This window comes from Quercus lobata, chromosome 9 (assembly GCF_001633185.2).
Source record: "Quercus lobata isolate SW786 chromosome 9, ValleyOak3.0 Primary Assembly, whole genome shotgun sequence".
Classification (NCBI taxonomy): Eukaryota; Viridiplantae; Streptophyta; class Magnoliopsida; order Fagales; family Fagaceae; genus Quercus; species Quercus lobata.
In genome coordinates, this window is record NC_044912.1 from 26,377,801 (window position 1) to 26,393,035 (window position 15,235).

At 39.4% G+C, this 15,235-nt stretch overlaps 1 protein-coding gene across 1 annotated transcript; it reads right to left on the reverse strand.

Moving 5' to 3' along the window:
- Positions 1-11,782: 11,782 nt before the first annotated feature.
- Positions 11,783-12,961, reverse strand: LOC115961489 (aspartic proteinase CDR1-like). The gene has a single exon (XM_031080466.1). The coding sequence runs from the start codon at positions 12,959-12,961 to the stop codon at positions 11,783-11,785; it is 1,179 nt and encodes a 392-aa protein (XP_030936326.1).
- Positions 12,962-15,235: the final 2,274 nt, after the last annotated feature.

Sequence of the window (15,235 nt, forward strand, 5' to 3'; positions counted from 1 at the left end):
TGTTTTCATTATATTTTCAATAAAAAGGTATATATATGTGTGTGTGTGTGTTAAGTTGTTAACCATCAAAATAACCAAAAATTGGAGAAGTCATAATCTTGGTATCATCATTAGAGAGTGTATTAGTGTAAACTGTAGAGCTTCTTTCTTTTTTCAATAGAAAAGAGTGTAAACTCTAAACCCAAATTCGTCTAACTATTTTGATAGAATCAAAATCATATAACATACTAATCAATTTATACTGAGTTTCAAAGAGTCCTATCATACTACTACTACTTTTTTTTTAATTTGAGTCTATCAAGATTTGGGAATTTGAGTCCTATCAGCCATCAGGACTTAGTGTATGTGTAAGTATTTGTTCCATTTATACCGTTAAAAGAGTCTTATACTATTAGTGATGGTTATAGTCTATCATTAATTCTTTTCCTAAATTTGAGTCCTATTATGGTGAAATTTGAGTCATTTGGTGTATGTGACAATGTGTAAGTATTTGTTTTCTAATTATTAAGGATTAATAATCTTCCTCTCAGTTTGATTGAAGAGAGTCCTTATTTTGTTAAACAAGCCCTTTTCCATATTGTAATTTATTTTTTCAGTGCTTAATGAAGTTTCTAGTATTTCCATAAATAATAATAATAATAATAATCCCAAAAAAAAAAAATAATAATCTTGATCTTATCTATTTTTTGTTCCTACCCATCCACAGACCTGTTGGTTAAAAAGAGATATACCCAATATCTCTCCCGCTTATCCAAACCAAAAACGAAACTTACTAGGATTAAAATTACAACCTCAAAAGAAAATAAGAATTCTGTTACGTTTCTGGACGGTTTGGTTTAGTTTGTTGGGTATGCATTTGTGAGTTTAAACTAGTGTGTAAAAAGCAAAATACGGTGATTTTTAAATTTCATAAAGTTTTCTGCCATGCCTATTTTAACTCCAATATATATATATATATATATATATATATAGATATAGATATATATATTGATGATGTCGTAAAAATCACCAGTGAGCCACACAGTCCTCGCGCACTTGAAGCAAGACCTGCACAACAAAAAAGAGAAGACCTAACAGAGAGCACCGGTGTGGTGCCAGCCAAATACCCTCCGAAGGTCAAGTTAGAAATATTCTCACAACTCTAGAGTGCTAGAGAGGGGTAAATTATGCGTATCTTTTTCTTGAGGGTCTTTGGGTTTTTATAGTCGCATAGGGCCAGATCCCAAGGCTTGCGAAACAAGTCTTTCCTTAGAAGGAAGATACTCATTGATTTGCGTATATTCTAGAATTCTAGTCGTATCGGAATTCCATTCATGTTGGGACTCTACGAATCAGGGCTAATCATGATGAGTTGGATGCCACGTGGCCGCTCGAACCATCCATGCTGTGCCCGTCCTAACGTGATCCGTCCAATGCGAGTACATTTTTTTGTCAAGTCCGTCAAGATGGATCCGTCATGTTTAATTTTTCCTCTTCAGTTGCCCCCTTCACCCCATGGGTCCGTGATATTTGAGTGGAAGGACCCGTGGGGTGACGGTTCATTCAAGATCCTCAGACTTGTCAAGCTGGCCTGAAATCATTTATTGCGCAGGACACGTGGCATTCATTGAGTGGCCATTCTCTTGGATCGAAGTGTCGCTTCGCCTTCCGTGCTATCTCTCTATATAAACCAACCCTCCTCCCTCTCATTTTTTACTTTTCTGCTGAAATCTACGATCAGAACACAACCGTCATCCTTGCTAGACAGACGAGACCGTCCAGCCGTTTTACTTGTTGCTGTAGCTCTTCTCCATCCGTCCTGATTTTTTGGTAAGTATTTCTCTCCTTCTACTTAGAAAATTTCTTCTTTTTACACTTTAAATTTGTATTACCGTCGTCCACTTCAAACAAATCAGAGTCTTAGGATTAACCGTCGCGTGTAGGATATGTCTAATGTGTCAAGTCACCAGTCATTTGTCCATGACGGGGCGGGCTACGAGGAAGTGTACCCGTCAGGTCACGAAGACCATGATAGTCAGAGTGAAGAGAGGAGCCTGTCTGCTTCTTCTCCGTCCTCAAGGAATGAAGGTTTGGAGATGAGTGATGAAGAGGGTTCTAATGACGAACTAGACAATAATGACCTCGCAATTCAGTCTGTTGTGGGTCCTGATGGACTTAGGCAGTTCGTCATGCTACCCGAGTGGTCAATAAATTACTTCACTTCCTCAATTAAAGAGAAACACTGCAAAACGTTTAGAGCCCATTTTCAGATACCAGATAACATTTCCGTCCGTCTGCCCTACGAGTCGGAGAAATGTTACTGTGACGGTTTGGAAGGTGTCGGAGTATACGAGCAGATGTTGAAGGCTGGGCTCAAGTTTCCCATGAGTTCCCTTCATCGTGAGCTACTCCAACACTTAGGCCTGTTCGTCAACCAGGTATCTCCAAATGCCTGGAGGGTCTTCCTAGCAATGGAGGTCCTTTATAGGGTTATGTCGGACGATGCTAGGAGGTTGACGATACGAGAATTCCTTAACTGTTACCGTCCAAATGAGATAGATAAATCAAGGGGCATGTATAGCTTTGCACCTAGGAGCCTGTTGTTGAGGCTTGTGTACGAGACCCCAAACTCCAATAGGAACTGGAAGCATCGTTATTTCTTCCTAAAGGGAAATGAATGGATGGGCCATCCAGAGGACACAGAGTTCATACCCGTCGACACAATTTGGGGCATATTGAATCTGTCTGGTATGCACCCGTCCTAATGCATGAGTCCTTTTAATTGTTCAGTTTTCATTCTTCACAATTTCTCTAACCGTTCTCTTTTTGCAATTCGACGGCGTCCACGGATTACTCTTGAGCAGTGGAGCTTCCTGGAAAGGATTTTTAACAAGACCAAGCCAGAGGAAAAGACTTGGGCTAAATTAATTACATTAAACACTCTTAATTGGTATTGTGACGGACTTGAGCCTACCCCTTAGGCAATTAAATACGACATTCGAGTGCGCCAACGTAAGTCCGTCACTAACACTTTTTTGAATTTTTGGATTTCTTACCATATAGCTAATTCTGTCCGTCTTCCTTTTACAAAAATGGATGCTGCCAAGAGGAGAGCTATGATTAAGGCACAAGTTGCCAAGAAGGTAGAGGATGGTAGTCAGGTGCCAAAGGGGACGGGCCCAAAAAACCCATCCACTAAGAGGAAAACCTTAACCAAACAAGACCGTGTATCCAAGAAGCCCAGGATTCCTTCGAATACCGCCGTGGGGTTGGAGGCGGAAGGGGCAAAGACGGTTACCCCGGCTAAGCATGGAGCTGGAAAAGGTTTAAAGAAGGGGCCATCACCCTCTTAGAAGAAGCCACCCATCCTTCTCCGTGAGGACCCCAAATATGCCCTAGAGACGCTGATGTCCATCATAACGACTGAGGATTATAAAGACTTAAGCAATCATTCCACAGAGGCAATGGGGGAGACAGGGCTCTTTAGCATAGCTCAGGTAATTTCGTTCGTCCATTCTCCATCCGTCCTTACTTTTTAGTTCAAATTTAACCCCCTTTTTCTCTTCAGGCAATGGTCATGATGAAAGGGCTAATGGGACGGTGCCTTCACCATGAGACCACCCTGGAGCATGTGCGGGCAAAGGCAGACTTAACGGAGGATGAACTAAGTCAGCTCAAAGCCTGGAAGTCCAATATTGAAAAGAAGTTTGACCTCTCGGAAAAGGTGAGGAAAGAGCTTAAGCACGGGATGGAGGAGGTAAAGAAGGTCTTGGAGGACAAGGACAAGGAGATCCAAAACCTGAAGGATCAGCTCCGTCAAGCTAAGGAAGTGGCAATCCGTGAATACCGCGACTCCGACGCCTTGCTATCCGAGCTAGGAGACTCTTTTCTAGAAGGTTTTGATGATGCTCTATGTCAAGTCAAGAAGGCCTACCCTAACCTGGACGTGTCCAACATCAAAGTTGAAGACCAAGGCCAAACTTCTGTCGTGTCCGTTGCTTCGGAGAACACTGAGGACCTTTTTGCTGAAGATGCGACTCAAGGCGAAGGACAGTCAGCCCAAGCGCAAAATGCTCAAGTCCAACTTGTGGGGGATGATACCCGTCAGCTCGAGCAGGAAAAGGATGCAAACCTTTAAGAGTAGTGGTTTTTTTTTTTTTTTTTTTTTTTTTTTTTTTTTTTTTTTTTTAAGTTGGGAGAACAATCCTTTAATTTTATCAGTCATCACTTTTTCCATGTTAAACAATTTCCCTTCAAGGGTTTTATATTTTTACCTACCTATTTTTGTTTAATTGCTTATTTCATGGTTGATATGAACGCAATGGGTCCGTTCTATTTGACCCGTCATTTAAGCCTTAATGGAAATTATGGGGGTTTGAATTTTGACGGATTCGTCCGCTATGTGCTTTTAAGGCCTTCCATTTTATGGCCATTGAGTTAAAACCCCGTCTCCCAAAATGTGTCCGTCCACATTGCGTTTTGGACTTTAAGTTGTGTCCGTCTTCACTTACGCTTTTTACCAGCATGTTGTCTACATAAACTTGCACATTCCTCCCAATCTGGTGGACGAACATCTTGTCCATCAATCTTTGATACGTAGCCCCTGCGTTTTTGAGTCCGAATGGCATTACTTTGTAGCAGAAAAGTCCCTGGCTCATCACAAAGGAAGTTTTCTCTTCATTCATTTCCTCCATTCTGATCTGGTTGTAACCAGAAAAAGCATCCATGAAGCTCAGAAGTTCATGTCCTACGGTCGAGTCTACCAAGGCATCTATTTGTGGGAGTGGGTAACTGTCTTTTGGACAGGATTTGTTGAGATCCATGAAATCAACGCACATCCTCCATTTTCCATTGGCCTTTTTAACTATAACTACGTTTTCCAACCAGTCAGGGTAATACACCTCCCGAATGAAATCTGTATCAAGTAACTTTTGAACTTCTTCAGCTATAGTTTTGTCTCTTTCCTGAGCGAACACTCGTTTTCTATGTTAGACGGGAGGCGATGAGGGCGATACATTCAACCTGTGCACTATGATCGAAGGGTCAATCCCTGGCATGTTCTCATGACTCCAGGCGAACACATGTTGGTTGTCCTTAAGGAAAGTTATGAGCGCTTGTCGTACCGTCCGACTTGATAAAGTACCCATCTTAGTCGTCTGTTCGGGCTTTGATTCGTCAAGGGTTATTTCTTCTAGCTCCTCAACCGGCTTTGCTAGTGCCCTTTGTTCATCTATGCATAATGTTTTTTGGTGATCATTCATTTCTAGCATCGCAATGTAGTATTTGCGTGTAGCCACCTGATTTCCCCGCAGCTCTCCTACTCCATAATCTGTAGAGAATTTGATCATTAATTGGTAAGTTGAAGTTGCAGCCTTCCATGAGTTGAGGGTTGGTCATCCGAGAATGGCATTATAAGTGGATGAACAATCGACCACGAGGAATGTTACATCCTTAGTGATCTGCTGCGGGTAGTCACCTACCGTTACTGACAACGTGACGGCGCCAAAGGGGAATACTCTTGTACCTTCGAAACCAACGAGAGGGGCATTTATCGGGACCAGTTGTTCTCTGTCAATCCTTATTTGCTGGAAGGCCAGGTAATACAGGATGTCTGATGAGCTGCCATTGTCGATCAAAACCCGGTGCATTTTATAATCTCCTACTCGTAGGCTGACGACAAGTGCATCGTCATGCGGGTGGTGGAGCCTTCGAGTGTCTTCTTCCAAGAATCCGATTACAGGGTTGTCAATCCGTGCCATCTTAGATACGGAGCCTGTAAGCTGGACGTTCTGGACCATTCTGAGGTAGGTCTTTTGGGCTTTTTTGGACGACCCGGTTTCGGCTGTGCCCCCCACTATCATTCTTATATCTCCAATGAGGGGTCTAGGGCGTTCATTCTCCCATCGTGGGGCTTGCTCCTATGGTGGATCCGTCCTTTCCTTACGAACGAACCTCTACAGTTTCCCTTGTCTTATAAGAGCTTCTATTTGCTGCTTCAAATCGTAGCAACCGGCTGTGTCGTGTCCGTGATCACGGTGGAACCGGCAATACTTATCCCTCGACCTCTTATTGGGATCTCCCTTCAACTTGCCGGGAAACGTCAATGCTCTTTCATCTTTAATCTGCATCAAGACTTGGTCTATCGGGGCTGTCAGCGGTGTGAAACTTGCGAATTTCCCAGTGTAGGGTTCGGAGCGTCGGTCTTCCCGTCGTTCTCCGGCCCTAGCCATCTTTCGCCCCCTATCCTGCCGAGCGTCTTCCTGTCTTTCCCTCTTTCTAGGCTTCTCTTCTCAGGCCAATAACGCATCCTCCGCGTTCATATATTTGGTGGCCCTGTAAAGCACATCTGACATGGTTTTTGGATCATTCTTAGAGAAAATAAGAATTTTCCTATCCGTAGGCCATTAGTGAATGCTGCTACGAGTATTTTGTCATCCACTTCATCGATTGAAAGGGCCTCCTTGTTGAAACGAGTTATGTAGGACATCAGCATCGCGTCCTCCCATTGTTTTATGTTCATCAGGCATGCAGTAGACTTTATATACCTGTATCCCCCAATGAATTATAATGCGAATTGGGTACTTAACTCCTTGAAGGAACTAATAGAGTTGGGCGTCAGCCTGCTAAGCCAAACCCCTACGGGGCCCTTCAATGTTGTGGGGAAGGCCCTGCACATGATCTCGTCCGGTATCCCCTGAAGGTGCATGAGAGTCTTGAGGGACTCCAAGTGATCCAGCGGGTCTTTGTTTCCGTCGTAGTTTTCCACCTACGGCATACGAAACTTTGGTGGAAGGGGGAAAGAGTTAACGGACATGGTGAATGGCGAGTCGATTCAGTGGACCAAATCGTCAAGATCACTGGACACTCTCCCCTTGAGCGCGTTCATCATGAAGTCCATCTGTTCTCTCATCATCTGCATCTCCACGACAATGTGGGGCGAAGTCGTATCAACAGTTGATGGACGACTCATGTCCTGCCTTTCGGGGCGGAGCCGTATCAATGAGCCCCTCATGGTCCCTTCGTTCAGCACTGGTACCTTCTTGATCCTCCTCTTAGATACCCATGGCTGCGTTCTTTTGCCATAGCTGCTCCTCTAGGACTTCATTTTGTTTGGTAAGGCGTTCCACTACTGCTGTGAAGGTTTGGACCTGTCTCTCCAGGGTAGTGGGTCGCGGCTCGTCTCCTTGAACGTTGTTGGTGGTTGCCATCGAGCGAATAAGTACCATGCAACTCTTTGTCCGGGAAGTGTTTGTATGGCTTACAAATCGCTGTCGTTCCCACAGACGGCGCCAACTGATGATGCCGTAAAAATCACCAATGAGCCACACAGTCCTCGTGCACTCGAAGCAAGACCTGCACAACAAAAAAGAGAATACCTAACAGAGAGCACCGGTGTGGTGCCGGCCAAATACCCTCCGAAGGTCAAGTTAGAAATATTCTCACAACTCTAGAGTGCTAGAGAGGGGTAAATTATGCGTACCTTTTTCTTAAGGGTTTTTGGGTTTTTATAGTCGCATAGGGCCAGATCCCAAGACTTGCAGAGCAAGTCTTTCCTTATAAGGAAAATACTCATTGATTCGCGTATATTCTAGAATTCTAGTCGTATCGGAATTCCATTCATGTTGGGACTCTACGAATCAGGGCTAATCGTGTGTCACAAGTATTTACCATTTAAGGTTCCTTGGAGACCATGTGATGATGAGTTGGATGCCACATGACCGCTCGATCCATCCATGCTATGCCCGTCCTAATGTGATCCGTCCAATGCAAGTACATTTTTTTGTCCGTCAAGATGGATCCGTCATGTTTAATTTTTCCTCTTCACATATATATATAATTTGATAGTTAGGAGAGGAAAATTTAAACTTTAAACGTCTCTAACATAAACAACAAGTGCCAATTGAATTATAAAGTTCATGGCATAGAGTACGTAAATTTAATCAATATGTTGTGCTCTACCTTAATAAAAAATAATTTATTGGTATATTTATATGCACATGGTTTTATTTTTCAAAAGTAATTTATGCTTGTTGTAATTTATTAAAATTTAGTTGGTTACGAAAATGGACAACTAGTTCTAAGTAACATGCTATTTATCAATAAATTTTCATTGATGTAAGCTTTGTAATTTTAGGAGAATTTGGATTTTTTTATTTTTTATTTTTAAATAGGTAGATAATGGGGTAGAATTTAGAAAGAGGTGGGATTCGAATCCTTGGCATGAGACATCATAAAAGATGCCATTTGTTTTACATATGTTGAATTATGATAGCTATCATAGTTAAACATATGTAAAATAAATAAATAAATTTTAAAAAGGGTTAGAGCTTTGTGAAGTTATGTATTGTTCAATATGAGAAAGTTACCAACAAATCTAAGTTTGATGGGCTTGGTTGCCAGTAATGGATTTGTTCCAGGTTTGTGCTGTACAGGATGAAGAGAGAAGTTTAAGAGCCTGTGAATGAGTTTGAGTTTGAGTTTTTTTTTTTTTTTTTTTTTTTTTTTTTGAGGGAATGAATTGTTTTATGTTTTTGTTAGTGGATTGCTAAGATGACATAATATTAGCCATTTAATTTAAATAAAATGTGAGGCTTTAAAAAAAATTATAATATACTAATATAGAGTACCTAAAAAATTTTCGAGAATCTTTTTTTTTTTTTTTTGAGAAATTTTTTTAGAGAATCTTGATGTGATTAAGATATCTTAATTTTAAAAAATCATAAAAATACTATTACTATACTAGAGACAAGACATCTCTCTTTTTCAGCAAATCAACGACGATTGATATGCAAAATCACATCATGAATGAATTTGGAGTAGCCGAAGTAAAGAACTATGAGAAATATCTTGGTTTGCCTGCTTTGGTGGGTAGGAATAAAAGGGCAAGCTTTGACAAGTTGAAACAACAAGTTTGGAAGAGACTCCAATGTTGGGAAGGGAAGTTGTTGTCACAAGCTGGTAGAGAAGTCCTTATAAAATTGGTCATCCAATCAATTCCAACTTATGTAATGAGCTGCTTCAAGCTCCCGGTTACTTTGTGTCATGAGATTGAAACACTCATTAAAAAGTTTTGGTGGGGCCAAAGGAGGGAAAGAAGAAAAATCCATTGGGATAAGTGGGGAGAGTTGTGTAATCACAAAGATGTAGGTGGGATGGGTTTTAAGGATTTGACTATGTTCAATGAAGCAATGCTTGCCAAGTTAGCTTGGAGACTCCTAAAAGATGATAACTCGCTGTTTTATAGAGTGTTCAAAGCTCGGTTTTTTCCTAATGGATCCCTCCTTGGTGCAAAAGAGTCACCCTCAGCCTCCTATGCTTGGAAAAGTATTTTAAAGGGGAGAGATGTGATTTCTAGAGGAGCGGTGTGGAGAGTTGGAGACAGCAAACAAATCAGGATTTGGGGAGATAATTGGCTGCCACTTAAAAACAAAGCCAAAGTCACTTCACTAGTACTGTTTGGGCAATAGAATTCATGTGTAGAAGCCTTGATTGATCAGCCAACCAAGCGATGGAGAGCAGATGTGATTGATTATGTTTTTAGTAATATAGAAGCAGAGGCAATTAAGACTATCCCTCTTAGTTCCTCACCGCAACAAGACACACTCTTTTGGCCCTTTACTCCATCGGGGCACAATTCTGTCAAGTCGGGTTACTAATTTCTGCATGAAAATGAAGTACCGGATCAGGTGTCGGTTATAAACTCTAGTTTTTGGAGAGACATATGGAGTTTGGAAGTCCCTTGCAAGGTGAAAAATTTTGTGTGGTGGGCTTGTAAGGATGCTCTTCCAACAAAGGGCAATTTATGCAAGAGGAAAGTCATCACCGAGGCAACTTATGAGAATTGCAAGGTGATGGCTGAAGACTGCTTACATGCTTTTTTTTTTTTTTTTGGTTCTAACTTGCAAGAAGCTTGGACACAGGACCCTCAATGGAGCTGGCTAGCAACTATGACTGGGAAAACACCAATGGACATTTCGAGCATGCATTCAAGGAAAACAAGGATCCATCCTTATTAGCGTTTATGGCTTGGTCCATCTGGAATAGACATAATAAGGTCCGATTCAACGAAGTGGTATGTCCACTGCAACGCATCGATCAGCTATCAAAGGAACGAAGAGCTAAGTTTCAGAACCTCCACACAGTCAGTCCAAAGTAGAAACATGAGATGCACACGAATTGGGAACTGCTAGACCTGGGAGTTTTCAAAGTAAACTATGACGGTGCAATATTCACAGGAACAGGGAAAGCTGGACTCGAAGTGGTCATCCGCAACTCAGAAAGAGCGGTAATGGCTTCTTTGTCGCAACAAATACCTCAACCAACTACTGTGGCAAAGGTGGAAGCTCTTGCAGCAGGACGAGTAATAGAATTTTCCTTGGAGATTAGTATTACCTCAGCTGTTTTTGAAGGGGACTCAGACGTAATCTCAAAAGATCTCAATAATCCAGAACAATCACTAGCACTCCACAGTCACTTGATTGAAGATGTTAAAGTCTTAACTTCATTTTTCAATTGACGTAGTTTTGTTCATGTATGTCGACAAGGCAATAGGGTCGCTCATGCTTTGGCTAGATGGGCTATTAACTCGTCCTCTCTAACTGCCTGGATGGAAGATGTACTACCAGACATATCAAATGTAGTTTAGGCTGATTTTAGCTGTTAAATTCCAATAAAACGATTCAGCTGGTTTCTCAAAAAAAAAAGATCAGTTAGGTGATGTTTGGATGAAGAGAGTTTTGAGTGATATCATCCTGTTTTCATAACTCATAATTCAAAACTGGTGGGGCCCACGGAAGAGCACTTGTTTGGACTCCATGACTCATGATCCATGACTCAGTTTCCATCACTCAATTCTCTGATTTTTGAGTTATGAGTTATGGAAACTGAAAACACATTTTAGTTGTTTTCAGTTTCCAAAACTCATAACTCAATGGCATTTTTGTAATTAAACATACATGGAGGGACCCACAGCCGCACCTTTTGACCTTTGACTCTTTTTTTTATTCCTTTCTTCTCCTGGGTTCGGTCTTCTTCTTCTTCCTTTTTTTTTTTTTTTTTTTTTTTTTTCACTGGTTCGGTCTTCAATTCTTCCTTCTTCTTTTTTTCTTTTTTTTTTTTCCTTCTTTCTAGTTTTTGGGTTTCTTCTTCTTCATTTTTTTTTTCACTGGGTTCAATGGGTGAGTTTGGGTACTGGGGGTTGAAGGAAAAAAAAAAAAAAAAGTAAAAGCTGCACAAGGTACAGGTATGGGGCCCACAAATAGTTGAAAAATATTGAGTAATGACAAGTGAGTGTTGGTGCCAAACGGGGTGGGGTGTTTTAAGTGATGAGTGATGGGTGATGAAAACTGAGTGATGAGTGACCATTTTTTTAAACCAAACAAAGCCTTAGTGTTCCTTGTATTTTGTTTTATTCTTCATTTGATTAATACAAATTCTTGACATTTTCTAAAAAATAAATAAATAAATGAAGTGACTTATTTGTAAAAGAGACCCCATTCCCTTTCCAGTGGTCACTAAACTGGGCTGGTATTCTAAGATGCATTCGTTCCCTTCATCGAAAAATGATCATGAAGAGAGACGTGTGGGCGCAACTAAATAAATTTCTACACTTTTTTAGCAGTTGCGAAAGACAAACCGTAAAAGTAAAAACATTTCTTTAAATTGCTGGAAATATGATTAGAACGCAATGAAAATAAAACCTTTTTTTTAAATTAAAAAAAAAGATAATTAAGCTATATTTTATAAAGTATAAGTTGGTAGGAGTATATTGATCGTATAGGTTGCATGAAAGTGGCTGCAAACTCTACAGTTTGGTGCAATCAGTCGGCTTGAAGGAGACCATCCTTGTTTCCAAGTCATACCCAATCAAAAAATTTGCTTGAACATAGTTGCCATATACTCCTGTGCCATCCGAAAATTCATTATATTCACTTCCAATATCTGTAATTCCAAAGCAATAATATTCAAATCTTTTAATCGGTCGATTGAAAGTTTGTATAGGTTTTAACTCCACATCTGCACCTTCAAAATGGACAGTCAATATTGGTCCATTTTCATTAGTAATTTCAGTTCTATAGCAAAGCCGTGTCCCCAATAAAGTGTCATTCTTAATGGGATCAATTGAAATCTGCTTCTTCACTTCCACCTTTAAGCGATCGTAAAAATCTGGTGGCAAAGACAATGCTGGTGATCCTGAATCAATTAACATGTTACCCTTAGAAACCTTACCTGAAGAGTTAAAGGGCACATATGTTTCTCCAACACTAATTCCTTCTAGTGTCACATAATATCCATGTCCAGATTCTCGATCTACAAATGGTGTTGAAACCACACCATCACCCACAACTTCACTGCCATTGCCAAAACTTATCTTGCTTGTAATACTAGGATCAGTTGATTCAGTACCAAATGGCAACAAGCAATAAGAAAACCTCTTGCTACCAATTTGTGAAACAAAGGACAAAGGCCCTGATCCTAACCCAATGATTCCCGTTTCATGGCCATCGTAAATGAGGTTACTGTTGTGTGAACATCCAAAGGCAATGTCAAAAGAAACCGCTTGCCCAGAGGTAGAAGTGATGGCGGCTTTTTCTTTGGCCAGAACACCTTGGGATCCACCAGTTACGTATCCACTGACGTAATTGCAACTATTTTGTGGAGAACAATGGACTTGGTCCCATTCGTGACATTTTTCTGAATGACAAGAAATTTCACTGTATGTGCAGGACTTTTGAGGATCGAACTTGGGATAAGTCTGATTGAAGCAATCATCACAAGGTACACATTGTGTCCACACAAGGTTACTACCTGTATCGGCAACGCCATAGATGTCTACTGGTGGAGTGCCAATTGAGGCCTTCATGAGATGCTGACCGTGGTATGGTATTAATTGTGCTTGGGGGACATTATGAGCTGTAACCAAAAGGCCTATAAGATAATATGAGAGAAGGAAGCATGGATGAAATATGACACCGCTTGCCATTGAATTTGGAGAGATGAAACAGTACTGGCTATACTAAAGGCTTTTATATACACGATTAAACCGAACTTTCCATGTCTAGCCTAACGATTACTTGATTGCACCATTAAGTTAACCTAACAAAAAAACAGAAAGAAGAGAATTTTCCGTCCGTGAATGGCATCAAATGTACTACTATAAACTAGAAATTTAATAAGCAACAAAATTTGCTTCTTTTTAACAATATTTAAAACAGAGATTGTAACAAATGCAATAATACCAATATATCATAACAAATCTCTTGTTTCACTGAAGAATAGGTCATCAATCCTTATTTAATTTTCCCAAAAAAAAAACCTTATTTAAGAATAAATTTGGTTATCTTGGCCCCTTGGTTTTGTATGGCAAATGCGCCTTTTTTTTTTTTTTTTTTTAATGAAGATAGGAATATTTTTTTGCTTGGCTTTGCGATTTAAAAGGAACTGCTTTTCTTTTAAGACGAAGACAAGATTTTCTAAATAGTAGGATGCAACTTAGCCTAAAGGCATTCCCAAGGCATGATATGAATTTAAACTTTTACCAAAGCTTCTGTGACCGCTTTCTTAATGCTCATCCAATTACCCTAGCTACCATAGAGAGGAAAATAAATAAATAAGAGTTCTTTGGTGCTAAACAATAATGATTGAATAGGAAAAGTACATATAAGGCTTAATGAGTCTTATTTGTTGCTGAACTTCACTTAAATCTAAAAAGTTTATTTCTTAATCTCATTATATTAGAGGGACAAATATTGTGCCTCTCTACTCAGATATGGGACGGGAGCCTAGAGTCAGGGACAAAGTCATTCTTTGATCTTAGGGGGGTTTCCCTTCCCCTTCCCCTGCCCCCTCCCTAAAAAATATGAAAAAAATAATTACATATATATAGGTAATTAATTATAGCAAGTTTGCGCAATAAAATTATGCTTGGCCCCACTAACAACATCCTAGATCATCCAAAACAAAAGCAAAATGCCCATTAAAAATTACTAATATGAAATCTCAAAAAAATAAAAAATAAAAAAAAATAACAAGCCAAAAATGATTGGCCTAACCACAAAATCACCAAGAGAAAAGCTAAAGAAAATCTAGCCCAATCATTCAACCAATTAGACCATGCCCTTAAATAATTTAACCAAAACCAGACTGATCTTACATGGAAAATTCCAAAATCTATTCCATCAAATAAATAAATATAAAAAGAAAAATTTATAAATAAAGCACATAAATAAGAGACTAATCAAAGGCACTTGCTACTTGTAAGGAAGGCTAACCGACTAAGGTAGTGAGGTATAAGTCGTGAGGTATAATCATAGTTCACTTTTATGTCCATATAACATTACAAATTTAGACTTCATCATTTGGAAAAATTAAATTATGCGTATAATTTTTACCTTAATGATCTAAAGAAATCAATCCTAGCACAAGATGACACTGAAAAGGAAACAAAGGGGAAATTATTCATACTGATAAGCTAAGTAATTAAAATTAGTAATTACTTTTAAAAGAACATGTTATAAGTGCTTGGACTCATTTACAGAAGTAATACATAGAACAGAATATGCAATGAATTTTAAATTATTTAATTAATCCATTCATAAAGGATTTGTCTTTGGTTACACACCTTGGAATAGAAGGGTAGGTTCTTAGTAACTGATAAATGAGGTAGATTTTTATCAAGATATTCAGTTCAGTCCTTTGAGATAGTTTCAAAATTAACCCACCAAAACAAAGCAATTGAATGGTATGGTTACAGATTTTTGACAACAGAAAAATCACATACCCAAAGACACACTAAAACCCTCTAAAATTTATAGCCATAAAACCTAGGAAAACACCCAAAGATGAAAGAACCCATGGAATCCTACTGAAATTGAACCCACACACCAAAACAACACAAACATAAATAAGGGAGAATTGAGACAGAGACAGAACCAGAGTGAATGAATTAAAATACAAAGAGATTTCAATAAAACAACACAAAATGCAAGAAGAAGATTGAGGATTCCTCCCCACCCACCTTGTACACAATACCCACAATATCAAAATTGATTATGATCCTTTAAAGAAACCTTCACCTGAGAACGCAATAAGCATTTTTTCCCATTTTTCTGAGCTATTAAAACTTAAAATAGACGGATGTCAAAAATTTAAAGAACACCTACCTACCTATCATATCTATGTTTTACCCTTATTTTAACAATTGGACTTAATTTTGTACATAATAAAGTAAAATTGGCCATAAGCTGCATTTGCTAAT

Coding starts and splice junctions, on each gene's coding strand:
- LOC115961489 (XM_031080466.1), bottom strand. CDS start 12,961: ATGGCAAGCGGTGTCATATTTCATCCATGCTTCCTTCTCTCATATTAT.